The sequence below is a fragment of the Oncorhynchus masou genome, chromosome 24 (genome assembly GCF_036934945.1).
Source record: "Oncorhynchus masou masou isolate Uvic2021 chromosome 24, UVic_Omas_1.1, whole genome shotgun sequence".
Taxonomy (NCBI): domain Eukaryota; kingdom Metazoa; phylum Chordata; class Actinopteri; order Salmoniformes; family Salmonidae; genus Oncorhynchus; species Oncorhynchus masou.
The window spans coordinates 32,262,677-32,278,510 of record NC_088235.1 but is presented as its reverse complement, the minus strand read 5'-3'; the positions used below and the strand labels follow the sequence as shown (position 1 = coordinate 32,278,510).

The 15,834-nt window shown below is 41.2% G+C and overlaps 1 protein-coding gene across 1 annotated transcript; it reads right to left on the bottom strand.

Moving 5' to 3' along the window:
- Positions 1–9,290: 9,290 nt before the first annotated feature.
- On the bottom strand, positions 9,291–12,080 carry LOC135511592 (zinc finger protein 503-like). The gene is made up of 2 exons (XM_064933081.1): positions 11,558–12,080; positions 9,291–10,914 (listed from the first exon to the last, which is right to left on the bottom strand). Exons 1-2 carry the CDS (start codon positions 11,810–11,812, stop codon positions 9,487–9,489), a joined length of 1,683 nt encoding a protein of 560 aa, XP_064789153.1. The 5' UTR covers positions 11,813–12,080; the 3' UTR covers positions 9,291–9,486.
- Between the last annotated feature and the right edge of the window lie 3,754 nt (positions 12,081–15,834).

Below are 15,834 nucleotides of genomic sequence, written 5' to 3'. Positions count from 1 at the left end.
CTGTCAGGTGGCTGGAATGTTTAATGTTCTCATTATTGGTTGCTCTGTTGTGTATATTTCTCTGTCAGCGCCGTGTGGACCCATCTGAACTGCCAAGGCACTTCAAAGGCCTGCAGGTCATCCGTCTTCTTCCTGACGCCTGCAATGTTCAGTCTCAACTGAGTGCCAGTGATTTGTTATGACTCCAGAGCCGCAGCTGACAGACAGGACAGTTCTCCTATATAAAAAAAAGCACTGGAGTCATTTCCCTTTTGTCGTGCAGTGCGGTGGGTGAAAACATCACTGTGGATACATCCCCGGCATAATGGGTGACAACTGACACGATAGGCTGACACCTGACAGTTGTGTTGTCTTACTAATTTTATGGAGACTGACTGGATGACTTGAGATGTTCTTATTTTTTTTACTCACTTCCTTGTGACACTCAGTGTAGACTTTGGTTATGGTGTCACGTGTGTCCGAAATGGCACCCTATACTCTGTAGTGCATTCATTTTGACGAGGGCCCATAGCCCTATTCCCTATATGCCTTGGTCAAAAGTAGTGCACTATACAGGGAATAGGGTGACAAAACCATATACAGGTCACCAACTATTCTTAAGTGCCAGGGGAATGTTTGTCGGTGAAGAAGGATCATTATGCTCAGACAAATGTACATGACATATTCATCGATAAAGACCTGAGTGAAGTAGAGAGAGAGAGAGAGAGAGAGAGAGAGAGAGAGAGAGAGAGAGAGAGAGAGAGAGAGAGAGAGAGAGAGAGAGAGAGAGAGAGAGAGAAAAAAACAAAAACAAGATTGATTGTTTTCTGTTGATCTGTTTTTGGAACATGGGTAAATAGTCAATTCCTCTTGAAGATAAATTATGTGCTGTGTGGTGCAGATGGACATTTTTGAAAGCTGAAAAAGATTAAAGTGAAACACTGGTCCTTAGACCTAATCACAAGCTGTAGATTATTTTGTCCATTGACCCAGATGGTAAGGCTTGATTCTGCAGCTCCTCCTCTATATAATCATGTGGGTGCTTATATTTTTGCTGTTTCTCACATGAACAAGTTTGTATCCATTTTTTAATATCCCAACTCCCCCTGAGACACCCTCAGAGAGTGTGGTCATAGCCAGGGTCAGCCATTTTCAATGGTGACCCTGGGGCAATTAGGATTAAGTACATTGCTCAAGGGTACATTGACAGATGCTGTTTCACCTTGTCGGCTCAGGGATTCGAACTAGCGCCCTTTCCGTTACTGGCCCAATGCTCTAACCGCTAACTGCTGCTGCCCCAAATAATAATGTATACCAGTCTGTCATATTTTACTTAGGTAAGTGAGATGTCCATCACCCATAATGGTCTTCCAGCTGACATAATGCATGTTGTACCACTCGAATGACCTTGCAACATTTTTCATCCTCTACATTAATGTGGAACATTTTAGTTTCCTACTGTTTCCATCATTGTCAATGCATGGCAAAACAATATTTTCACCTGGCAGGAAAGTAAAAAGTACAAACTTGCACAAACGTCCACAGCTAATTTCTTCCCATAGGTCAAGGCTGTATTTCAGGCACTAAAGCCATCACTTTGGGCTAGGCACAACAAGTTCGATAGCGACTTGATTAAGCTAGCCCGTCAACATGACTGCAAACATGTATGTTAGTTATAATTATAGGATGGAGGTAGGTGATAAAGTGTGAAAGAATGTCATTTGTCTGTTATGATTGAAATTAAACTAGGTGATTCAAAATTCCAAAGGCACTCAAACACCTGAGCTATCTTTGTTGCTGGTCCATGGTAACAATAGAATAAGAAACCCGCACACTGCTCTTGCTAGTATCACTGATCTTAATTAAGTTTTATGTATCAGCCTCGTCAGCACTTTTGTAGGTGAAAAACCCCCTGAGACCGTTTTGTACAGTACACATAAATGTTAAAGAATTCAACTAATTGCCTTGTCCTATATACAGTGCCTTCGGTAAGTATTCAGACCCCTTGACTTTTTCCACATTTTGTCAGGTTACAGCCTTCTTCTAAAATGTATTTAAAAAAATATATATTCCTCATCAATCTACACACAATAGCCCATAATGACAAAGCAGAAACAGGTTTTTATAAATTCTTGCTAATTTATAAAAAAAAACAAAAACAGATATGACATTTACATAAGTATTCAAATCCTTTACTCAGTACTTTGTTGAAGCAGCAATTACAGACAATTATTTTGGGGTATGATTTGATAAGCTTTTCACACCTGTATTTGGGGAGTTTCTCCCATTCTTCTCTGCAGATCCTCTCAAGCTCTGTCAGGTTGGATGTGAAGTGTTGCTGCACAGCTATTTTCAGGTCTCTTCAGAGATGTTAGATTGGGTTCAAGTCCGGGCTCTGGCTAGGCCACTCAAGGACATTCAGAGACTTGTCCTGAAGCCACTCCTGTTTTGTCTTGGCTGTGTATTTAGGGTTGTTGTCCCGTTGGAAGATTGAACCTTCACCCCAGTCTGAGGCCCTGAGTGCTCTGGAGCAGGTTTTCATCAAGGATCTCTCTGTACTTTGCCTCGTTCATCTTTGCCTCGATCCTGACTAGTCTCCCAGTCCCTGCCACTGAAAAACATCCCCACAGCATGATGCTTCCACCAGCATGCTTCACACTAGGGATGGTGCCAGGTTTCCTCCAAACGTGACGCTTGCCATTCAGACCAAAGTGTTCAATCTTGGTTTCACCACGGGTAATCTTGTTTCTCAGGGTCTGAGAGTCTTTTGGTGCCTTTTGTAAAACTCCATTTGGGCTGTCATGTGCCTTTTACTGAGGAGTGGCTTCCGTCTGGCCAACTTTACCGTAAAGGCCTGATTGGTGAAGTGCTTCAGCAATGGTTGTCCTTCTAGAAGGTTCTCCCATCTCCACAGAGGAACTCTAGAGCTCTGTCAGAGTGACCATCGGGTCCTTGGTCACCTCCCTGACCAATGCCCTTCTCCCCCAATTTCTCAGTTTGGCTGGGCGGACAGCTCTAGGAAGAGTCTTGGTGGTTCCAAACTTCTTCCATTTAAGAATGATGGAGGCCACTGTGTTCTTGTGGACCTTCAATGCTGCAGAAATGTTTTTAGTACCCTTCCCCAGATCTGTGCCTTGACACAATCCTGTCTCGGAGCTCTACGGAAAATTCCTTCGACCTCATGACAATACGTTGCACCTCATAGCAAAGGGGCTGAATACTTATGTATTATGTACTTATGTATGTACTTAAGGTATTTTAGTTTTTTATATTTTATAAATTTGCAAAGATTTCTAAAAACCTGTTTCGCTGTTATTATGGGGTATTGTGTGTAGATTGTGTGCTGAGGATGTTTTTTTTGTTTTCCATTTTAGAATAAGGCTGTAATAAAACAAAATGTGGAAAAAGTCAAGGGGTCTGAATACTTTCCGAAGGCACTGTAACTATGTTTAAAAGTACTGGAAACTCTTTAAAAAAAGCAGAAGAACACATGCCTGCCAGGCCAGTATCTCAGAAACACCCTACATGAATATGCCAAGCCTAATTTTAAATCAACAGCGAGGTAGGAACTTTGGCTGCAGTTTCCAAACCCGAGATCACGAACAGTGCAGGAGCACAATGCCAGTATGTCATATATTTAAATACTGTTAAATTACAGCCTGTTTACAGTTCCTGAAAAGACCATTCATCTTACTCAACGTTGGTCTGCTTCTTACACATTTGTCAGTAAGAGCTTCCACATGCCAAGGTTTCTGCAGGCGGGAGGGAGGAAAGAGTCCAGGTTATCAGGAAAGATTTTCATAGCGTGTCTTCACTCAGTCTGCAGTTAATTAGTGGGCCTCTACACAATAAGGCCATAAGTCATTAATCATGGCCCTAGCACCAGTCAGCTCGCTGAGAACTGGGAGATGTCCCAAATGGCCCCCTTATTTCCTATATAGTGCACTACATTTGGGCTCATAGGGCTCTGGTCAAAAGCAGTGGACTATGTACGAAATAAGGTGCCATTTGAAATGCAACCCCAAGACATGGGGAGGGAGACAAAAGTTAGCTGTCTCTAGACCCCAAAAACTGAAATCTTGAGCTGGAAGCAAGTTCCACTGCTTTTTTTAAATGTTCCCTACTAATCACGGACTGATTTAAATGTAGGACACCAGGTGGGTGGCATTAATTATCAGGTAGAACAGAAAACCAGTAGGCTCCGGACCTTGTAGGCTAAGTGTTGAATACCCCTGCTCTATACGCTATGATCGTCGGTCTTCAATTGATATGGGTCCTGGTTGCATGACTGGGCTGCCAGTAGACTATAGTATAAATTAGTGGGCCATGTTGAGTGTTGACAGACAAGGGTCCACTGTTCCACTCACTGTTGTGCTTTCCTTTTAGGGTTTCTGTGTTGACAGATTTTCTTCTGCAAGGGAATATTCTACTTTGTGCTTTACTTAAGCCAAAACACACACACACACACACACACACACACAATGCCTTATTCAGTACCGGATGATGTGTACAGTATTATCTTGGAGGTAGTCAGCGAAATTACGTTGTATGAGTAGCACAGCAGATTTTGCGATGAGCAAGATATAGGACTTCGCTCTCACATGGTGTCTGCACATGTGCACTTGTTCACTTCACACTTTTACAACAGGACCAAAAACAGCAACGAAGTTTAGCCTTGTGCGCCAACGCTCTTCATTGTTGAAGACATTGACCCACCACTATGCTATTTACTATGTGCATCTATGTCATATCGCTGACCTTTAATATATGATATGCTATGCATGTCAGATCAATCAACTGCATTGGATTTTGGCTGAATATACAGTACATGTCTCACTAAGAATAGAATAGAAGAATAGAATAGAACCATTTTATTCGATAGAATTGAATATGAAGGGGACAGCAGCATGCCATTGATTCAGAGTGATCTGTTTGATGTAAAACACAGGTATAACTTCGCTGTTTTCAGTTTGGCTAGAGTCCCAAATGCCAACCTATTCCCTACTTAGTGCACTACTTTTAACCAGAGCCCTATGGGCCCTGGTCAAAAGTGCACTATATATAGGGAATAGGGCACCATTTGGCACACAACTAATTTACTATGCCCTGTCAGAATCAGGAAGTGATAAAGGAGTGATTAATATGGCTCTTGTTTGGAGAGCTAAAGTCATTCTCCAGCTAAAATAAACCAGCACTTCTCTCAAGATGATTGAATACACACTTCTTAGTGAGTTGATTGAACATGCAAAATGTAATCTATTTCCTATGCCTTTGTAAACAGTGACCCAACAAGCAGTGAAGTAGTGAGCAGTGAACAGCCATCTTTCCAGGACCATCAGTGTACATAACCATTGTGTAAGGTTTATCAAAGCAGGCCATCCAAACCGCCGCTGAAGTTTAGGTAAAAACAGGGTTTCTCTTGATTAGGTCATTTATACAGAGGACTATAGGACTGTAAGAATTTGTCCCAAATGGCACCCTATTCACTATATAGTGCACTACTTTTGACCAGAGCCCTATGGGCCCTGGTCAAAGTAGTGCTTTATATAAAAAATAGCAGGGTGCCATTTGAGACGCACACAATACAAAATCCCAACCGCATTAAAGTATATGTGCCAAGAAAATGTGTCCGGAGTCCAATAATGTTGTATTGGAAGTTTCAATTATTATTTTTATTAGACAGGTTACTTAAAGCATTTGTGGATAACAGCAGAATGTAGCTTTATACATGAATGATCCGATTAACGATCCGATGAATGATACCATGAATGATATCATGAATGATCCCATGAATGATCCCATGAATCTCACAGCAAGTACCCTATCCCCCCGTTTAAAAAAAACCCCAACAACATAAAAAAAAATCAGGGCTGCAGCCTAAATGGCACCCTAGTCCCTTTATAGTGCACTATAAAAGGAATAGGGTGCCATTTGGGACGCATCCAGAATGAAATATTTTCATCAAACTGTTTAAGGTGTCACCAGAGCCTTTCAAACGGCATTTACCTTAGTGGTGTTTATGACATCCCAATGCCTTCAACAATAACATCTAACAGACATTGACGGCACTACACACCCACAACCACATGGTGTGCAGCTGTGCAGCACAAATGATGGGCATGCCCATAGCATACAGCCCGGCCTGGCCTGGCCCTTACATACACCATTCTTAATGTCAGCATTTGTCTGTGACCCGTCATGTTACACTGCTATGTTCTCTGGGCCAAAAGGCAAAACGGGCCAGAAATCTTCCTAGCATTGAAGTTCAAAGCAAAACAGGTGGTAGGTTGGAGAGTGATTAAGCAAGGCAGGAAACCATCTAGTCTCTCATGTACAGGCTATATTTCACTTGAGAACATGTGGAAAACCAGATTCTGTCATTTCAGTGTGATTGAGAAGACCATGACCCAATGGTAGGTAGGATAGGATGTGAGAGAAAAGAGTGGAGGTGAGGAAAGGTCATTCAGTACACTATGGGGAAGACTATGGGAGAATCTCAACTGCAAACTCCTCGTGTCCTTTCTCCTTGCCTCCTTCTCAAAACCCATTGGAGGAGAAGGTCAGAGGAGAGAGACCTCTGGCTTTCTCATCCAATTGGTTTTGATGTGGCAAGGAGTGACGACAAGAGGGGTATGCAATTGAGATTCCCCCAATGTATTGAGCAGAGATGTTCAGGGTTATCCCTGAGTCTCTGGACCAGACCTTTTACTTTGCTCAGGACAGACATATTATATATATATATAAATCTGTTTTTCTTTTGCACAGTTTATGTATATATGTTAATTTATGTATTTGTATATGTTTTTGTTCTTTGAACTGCTTCTCCAATCATACAGTTCAACCTCAAAACGTCACCAAAACCAGGAAGTCCCGAAAGCCAGGAAGTCCCCAAAACGTGAAAAGATACATGATCAACACGAGTGACATAATGTAAACATGTTTTTTCCATATCATATTGATGTGCCAGTTGTATGAGGCCCCGCATATCGTCAGAACGGTCTGGTTGGGATGGTGAGTTGTGGGCTAGAAGCGTCATTAACATACATCATGGGAGAGAGCGATGGTAAAGAATGAATCTGTTGAAAAGATGCCGTCGATTTTATGAATATGACATGTGACCATTAATGATGTTGATTTTATCTCTTGGGAATAGTTGTGATTTATTTTGGGATGGGTAATGGCATCGTTTGCTTGATTCTGTAGATGTGGTTAAGGAGATGATTAAATGTGTTAGGCCTTGCTTCATTTCATGCTATCTGCTTTACACACCGTCATTACTGCAATCATAAAAGCTGTAGAAATGTCCCACATTGGGTGACATCATAAATCATTGTCTAGCACAGCTGCCATTTATTTTACTTTGCCATTTTGTTCTTTCATACTACAATATGGTGTAATCCATTATCTCATAATTTGGCAATGTTTAAATGAAGGAATGCAGTGTTGCAAGTGATTTAATGTATGTGTTTATATTGACACACACACACAATTATATATAACAGTTGTAATGTTCCCTGATGCATCATACAAGTGGAAGTAGGTGTACTGCCTTGTTGCCTGATGTGTGTGTGTGTATCGGCCTACGGTGCACAAAGAGGCTTCAGCAGCCGAGCCGTCTGTTTCTTCGGGAGCAGGATGGAGAGGTTTTTGTTTTCCAGATTATACAATCATCAAACAAGTGGAACCTCTTCCCTCCCAGTGTGTTATGTAATAGACAAAAAATCCTCTCAACCCAGTGTAGGCCTACTCTTGATGTGACTTATTGATGTGTATGATATGAGAATTATCAGGCAGCTATACAATAGTTAATCCCGCTTATTTTGGATTATTATGTAATCTTGTGTGCCTCAGGTATTTAATCTGTGCAAGGATTGTATCGAAAATACTTGCGTATTTATGGAGTGGTCCATCTAATTTAAAATGTTGTATTCTCAATAATTTGATTGACGTTTTATTGCTGTAGGTTAAAAATATAAACGTGTGCTATCTTGACATACGGTATGGAGCAATGCAGCAACATATCTTCCACAACGCGTTTGGTTTTCTTTAGAACAAGTTGATGAGATATAGACCTAACGTTTAAACGCAATACAATATAGCCAACCTATAGCATTTAAAGTAAATAAAAAATAGTTATGACTCCACGAGAAATGAGTTGATCTCGTCAGTGAAATAGTCAATATGCGGAGCAAAACGTAGGCTATTAAGCGCTATAACCTACACAATACTAAATATTTTACCCTGCCAAAAATTATAGGCCAAATTGTTTTATAGCAAATTGTATAGCTGTATCCCATAACCTCTTCTCCTTTATGATAAACTCTCTGCTCAGACAAATAGGGCTAATTGTATCTGAGAACAAGACGCAAAACAATAATTAACGTTGTTTGGGTTGTCACTTTTTAGATGTAATGTTATTTCCCAATGTGCTGCTGATATTGCATGTTTTATAACTGCACAAGCGGATAACTTCCTTATTCTAATGCAATCAGACGGACACCATCATTCGTTCGAAGGTAGGCAAAATAGGATCTGTGAAAAACAGTGCTGAATTTGATAGTGGCGTGTTGAAATGAATATCAGAGTTGGATTATTACTGCCTAAATTACTCCAACGATAAATTACTATAATGCTAATCGGGTGGCAAAATACATCTGTGTCAGATGACAGTAGGCTGCAATTTGACTTAGCTATGTAAAAAGTTTAACAAATATATTTTGCAGTCTTAAAGGTATCGAAATGTGAATAAAATGCGATTCAAATGTTACCCAAGTGTATACGGAACATACTTCAAATGGAAATAGCCTACACAGATCTTTTAAATGCCATTCCACAAATTAAATGGCGTCGATTCTTTAACAGACCAATTATGCTCATGTCTCACAAATTCAAGTGTTTATCATTAAGTAAAGTAATACTGTATGTCGAATTATTTATTCCACAAACATCCTACCAGATTCATAAGCCTTAATGTAGCTTGTCGAAGCTTAATTAGCTTGTCGAATTAATTAAATGTATGAAGAAATATGAGAGAGCCCAATTTGCCATCAAAATTAACTAAACATGTAATTCTAAGGTTTAGGCCAAAGTTGAAAAGTTATTTGCGATGTGCGGTAGCCGGTAGACCTACATAGGCCTCCAGACTCCAAAATAGGCTACGGCTTTCCAATGAAAAATAGAACGAATAGGCCTTTTGTATGTAGGAAACATAAAACTCTCACAATGAGCATTTTTAAAACGACATACACACTGCCTTGTAATTTCAATGTAACATCTAAAATGGCACGATCCAATATAGCCTATATATTAATTGTAAAAAAGAATGCACCTTGAGCCTCTTACAAATTATATTATAATTATTTTTATTTTTGTCACGCTTGGAGCTATCGCAAATAAATACACTGAGCCCACGGATCCCGTCCTGCATGAAATACAACCAATATAAAAGTCATTTAGGCCTAAAATCTCCTTATAAATGTATAGTTATTATGTGTCTGTCTGTATCTTCTACTGGTATCCTAACGCCGATGCGGTGGTGAGTCTCTGTCCATACAAGGCATAGGGAGAATAATATGGACCTGTGGCAGCGGGCATCTGAACCGACGCGCCGGGGGGCAGGGGGCTCTTTGAATAGGGGTGATAGCGCGTGCTCAATCCCAGAGGGTGATGTGGGCTCCTGAGGGTGAGCGTTCCAGGGCTGCCCGGGGCCGCATTTGGAGGCATGTGCATATGGCAAGCCATGGCGGCCGCGGCGGCGTTGGCTAGCGATGATGAACCCGGGTATCCTGATATCAACTTCTCCGTCCCCGCAAAAGCAGTGTGAGTCCTTAGGTGATTGAGGAGCTCTTCTGAGCAAGAAAACCGTTTGTCGCAAGGTCCGTTAGCCGATACCCAATTACAGACGTGTGGCAGAGGGTCATTTGGGAGCATAAAGCCATAGGGGTATAACGGGTGTCCAGCAAAGGATGGCGGCGAGGAATGCACGCTGTGCAAAGGGTGAGTTGGGTACATGAGAGGGTATCCTGACTTCAGAGCCGAGGACTCATGGCACTGCGAGGCACTGGAAGCACCGGATAAGTGGCTTGCGCAGTGGTAACTCAGGCAGTACGGGTCTCTACACAGGCTAGCAGACATTAGGGACGGAGGAGAAGCCCTGGACAAGGGGCTCCCAGCCTTATTACACTGAAGTTGGCTGGCAGCGGCAAACTGAGCACTAAGTAGTTGACTGCTAGATTTCGTCGGGTCTAAAGTCATTCCGTGAGGGAGAAAGTGTTGGGGATAGCCTGCGTATGCACCTGCTAAACTTCCAGGGTAGGACATGCCAGCAGGCGGTAGAGGGAAAACGGTGTGTCCAGGTTTATAGGGGGAGACTGGCGCTACGAGTCCTCCTGAACCCAGAAGTTGAACAGATGATGCAGAAGAGACAGATGTGAGTGAGTCTGATGTGATAACCTTTGATCCAGAGGTGGTCTCCTGGTGTTGGTTAGCCTCACCGTTAATCCCAGATATCCGGCTGTGACTACCACTGCCGCTTCCCTCCATTGTACTGTTTTTATTGCTATCAGATTCCTTATTCTTTTCCTCCTTGTCTCCTTGCTTACCCTCAGATGGCAGCGGAGACACAGAGTGGCAGGAGCTGGGGCTGCCTGTCCTGGGGGTAAACGGCTGGCAGGTGGCGCTAGGCACTCGGAAACTAGCTTTATCACTGCTGGACGAGGAGTCCTTGTTCTTCTCCGATGATTTGGAGTAGGGTTTGAAGCTAGATTTGTCTTCATTTCCAATGTCACTCATTTTTAGTGGTCCGGATTTGGTCTCTTTGTCACTAGATCCATTTGAGGTTACAGATGAGAGTTTGGAAGAGGACGGAGGGTCTGGTTTGCCGATTTGTGAGCAGGTCTGTGCCAAGAGAGCCAACGGACTTTTCTTGGCATCCAGCTGCAAAATAAGATAAAATAATATTTATTATTCAAGTTCACTGTAATGTTTTTTTCATGGGGTGTTTCAAAACCAAGCAATATGTTCCTGTTTATACAGTGTATTATGTGCCCTTGGAGAACTCTGTTAATTACGCACGAGTTTAACGCATTGCGTATAAGGTTATTATAGCCATATATCTGCACAGTCTTAGAAAAATAGGTTCTGGATAGAACCAGCAAGGGTTCTATGATTGCTTCATATATGGCACCCCATAAGGTTCTATACAGAACCGACATTTGTTCCATATAGAACCCTATATGGAACCCAAGGGTTCTATATGGAACCAATTTTGGTTCAGCGAAGAAGAACCCCTTGGGTTCTGATCAAAGGGTTAGAATCTTTAGGGGTGCCATATATGAAGCAATCAAAATAAATGCTCTTGAATTCTATCCAGAACCTTTTTTCTAGGAATGAATTTCAATTTACAATAACTATATGATAATAAACGTACAACTCAAATTGCCTAATAGTACCGATATTTTTAAATCTGAAAACATAGACAGAAACACATTCACTCAAAAGTAATAACTGACCAAAATCACACTTTTGCAATCCCTATTTTATCCCGTCCCCTGTAGCCTGTGGCCAGCGTAGTGCTTACCTCGATGGGACTGATAGGAGTTGATGGCAAAGGTTGAAGGTACTCCGGGTGCAAAATGTGTCCTCCCCGTGCTGTAAGCATTTTCAAAATCTTTATGGGTATACGATTAGCCTGCCGTAAAGGGTTTGAGGGAGAGACGAGGTGAAGAAATGGATTGTTTATTCTCGGTGCGCCCTTCTCCGCTGAATAACTGTTCTCCCACACCGGAATCGCGATACTATTTCTCAGGACAGAAAATGCGGGCGATGTGATCATGACCCAATTCTCATTGAGATGGAAGAAAAACAGCCTACATTTGATCTTTAGGAATACAAATCTAATCAAAGTAAAATGTCATTCTATAGCACCACAATTCGTAATAAAACCAATAAATAGATACACTTTTATAATCCTTATTAGAGGCGGAGAAGATCAGAACATATCCCGTTCATATCGCAGCAGGAGTGAATGTGTGGCTCGGATGCTTCCTTCCTCGGTGTCGCTGTGTGTGAGTGTGGCAGTGGCCGTAGCACGTCTGTGCGCTTGCTCTCTCTGCGTCGGAAGTAGCCTATGCTCTCCTCCCTTCATCAGCATCTGAATTAGTCTCGAGATTAAAGCCTTTGCCGCCTTCCAATCAAATGAGCCCCTGAAGTGATTTGAGGGTCAATGGAATGTGACGTCACCTCAAATGGGTTTACTGTATTATTTTGCCAACTCAATGGGGCTTATTTTATTGTTGTGTTTATTTGCTCGTTCGCACATTTACATGTAGGGAGTGTATGGGAGGACTATTATGGGTGGGATAGACTGTTTTCAAAGGATATCCTAGGAATGACTTAAACCATGGACATATGAGTCTGTACGTTTTATGGCAAATTGTGTTGTAAACATGTTATGCATGTAGAATAGATGTAATGTTAATATATGTCATATTATTTTAGGCAAAACTCTAGCAGAATTTGCACTAATGTAATTTGATTGTCCTAAAACATATAGTCAATCTAGGTTATAGGATTTGCCAACACATAGTTATGCTTATAAATCGTTGAAGATAAATTCTTGGGGCTTTTCAGTATGGTTAGTTATTCTCCTTTCAAACACTTGCTGACATCAGTGTGTTGTGGCACTACAGTGGAATGTGCATGTCCCACATTGTCAATATAATTTACTACCCCCCACCCCCTCCCAACACCTCTTTCAATCACACTCTCTGTCTTCTGTCCATTTTGCCCTATACTAGTTATTTGTCAGTTGTCTAAATTCAGGTAATCTGCAGCAGTAGCAGTCACAGTGAACAAGAAAGAGAGGAGATAGAGGGAGGGATGAGATGAGTAACCTCAATTCTTGAGGTTACGTTCCAACTGGAACCCTATTCCCTATACACCTTCTGGTAACCCTTTCTCGATCTGTGGAGTACTGTTTTATATTGGTTCTTTGAATATCCCTTTGTATAACCATCTGTATGGCTCTTTATTAGAATGTTAGAACCAGAGGGTTCTTCATTACACTGTTAAACATTTCCCAGCTACTGGTTGCAGGGGAAATACAATAAAGAAGTTACAATATGTTCAGAGCTGGATTAAGGTATTATTGCTGTAAGGGATAGTATGCTGCTGCATTCTTACTACCTGGGAGTCAACCTCTCGTGGGATTTGAAGTCACAACCTATTGGTTGCCAGAGACCTGACTTTCCTACTACACCACCAAGTCTGTTAATATGATAGAGATTGTTAATAGATTAGAACCAATAGACATTTGTCCCTATGAGGGAACCCTTTTGAGAGAATCCTTTGATTTTTTTAGAACCCTCTCACAAGGAATCCTGGGGTTCTTTGTGGGGTTCTTTGTTTTGTTCCTGTAGGGCAACCCAATTGGGTTCTACACAAAACCCTCTCATGAAGAACCCTCTGGTTCCAGGGTTTTGTCATCTGTCCGTATAGAGGAACCTTTTGGATGCCACATAGAACCCTTTGATTTGTCCCAGTAGGGGAACTCTTTTGAGTTCCATATAGAACCCTCTCATGAAGAACACTTTGGTTCCAGGTAAAACCAATGATAAGTTCTACAGCTATAGGATACTTCAGATGTGATTATAGCAAACACTGTTAGGTAATCACATGGTACTGGTCAGTAAATTTAAGGATAAAAGTGTGCAAAATTTTGTATAAAGGTATTTTTATAGCCTAGTGGTAGCCTAGTGGTTAGAGCGTTGGACTAGTAACCGGAAGGTTGAGAGTTCAAACCCCAAGCTGACAAGGTACAAATCTGTTGTTCTGCCCCTGAACAGGCAGTTAACCCACTGTTCAATAGCATATTTGGGGGCATGGTCAAAATTATATTGTATTTGTGGAAGTGTTGTTATATTGATGAAGACTGACCACCGCATTTGTCCACTCCCAGTTCTACAGTCTTTGTAAGAGCTTGTGATAATCAAGAACTGCACTGTTAAAGGTTACTTTGTGTTTTCCAGGAAGTTCATGTTTATTTTCCAGTCATTTACTGTCAACTTGTGATTATTGTAAAATTTACAGTAACTTATTGTGGCTGATACCTGTCATGCTCACTGGTCTGATTGTGTGGCAGGAAGGTCAGTTTCCTGCAAACTAAGAGGTTGAGGCCAGGTGCGGCTGAGTCCCAAGTGTGTTCATCACAAATAATGCTTAGTAGTTGTCAACTAATTTTAGGCTATAACTTGTAATCAAAAAAGTTAATTGAAAGTACAGTAATGTACGGGCAGCTAGTTGCAAGTAAGTTAATAGCAGTTAACCTTTGACAACATAACCACTTGGCACACCACTTCCATTGACAGTTGGCACTGCAACCAGTAGCCTGTAGTATACTGTAAAATTACAGGAACCTTTTAACAGTGTAGCATTTCATGGCAGAAAGGGAAACATGGCGGAGAGGGAAAAAAACAGGATGGACCTTCACAACCATCACAGCAGTAAAGAACCCTTCCTGATATGCAAAACACAAAAATGTTACACATATCACCCTCACCCCTGACAAAGAACCCTCAATAACCTTTTTTATTTTTTTGTTTATAGTACACTATTTTTGACCAAAGCCTTATGGGTCGTGGTCAAAAGTAGTGTACTAGGCAAATGTAGGGAACAGGGCGTTACACCAATCCCTGAGCCTAAAGTAGACAACTCTCATGTCATCATATTTTACCAACACTCAAGGCTGACATTCAATTAGGCAGCGCAGCTCCAAGGGCCAGTAATTTAGGGTTGATTAAAAAAATATATAATATTTTGGGTGGGTTTTGAGTTGAAAAGTTTACAATGTTTGATTATATTGACTGTGGTTCAAATGACTGTCATTTTCATAGTTTTTTTTATAATAGTGTAAAATATAGTCTACTCTTGCTGGTCTTTTTCATTATGTGCAAAAAGGTTAAAAACATAAGAACTGATGCAAAAGTCCCAAAAATATCAAACTCCTTATTTTCAGTTTATCTGAGGCCTACGTGCTTCTACACCTGCATTGCTTGCTGTTTGGGGCTTTAGGCTGGGTTTCTGTACAGCACTTTGAGATATCAGCTGATGTAGAAGGGCTATATAAATACATTTGATAAGATTTGATACAAGGAATCCCTAACAGCAGTAGTTTGACATTCGATTTAGATTGAGGTACGCAATTTGCTCAATCAAAGTTATGATGAACATAAATTGTCACATCTAAACAAGATATTATGAATGCAACCCGCCCCTATTAGCATAGTTTTCCCGACACCTGGCATAATAAGTCACTCACATGATAAGATGCTTGTGACATTTTACCACAAGCTAAACGGCTCAAAAACACTTAGTCATTAATTTCATTCCCCTTTTTCAGATCGGATTATTCCTATATTTCCAAAACGTCATAGCATATATCACCTAATTTAAGCGTCCTGTTGATCAGAATAAAAGTTTAAATTATGCAAGTGGATTTTTTTTAAATTGATACCAGGGGTGCTGTTTTCAGCAATGGCTGTCAGGCCCCCGACACAGCGCGTGAGTTATTAGGGCGTAGAAGGGCGACCATAAATTTCCACCGTCAGGCAAAACTCCTTTTATTGTCCGCGTGATGGATAGCCCATTGCACCAGACACCAAGTACTCGGCATTAAACGGGAACACATTTTTTGTTGCCATAATTCATGACATTTAAAATAGAACGTTTGAAATCCTACCCATATTTCACACTAGTGACATATTTATGAATCACTCCCTACATGCAAATATAATTATTTACAGCACAGACGGTCCATCAGAGATCTTTCACCCCTTTTCTGAGGACAGCCACGGTGGT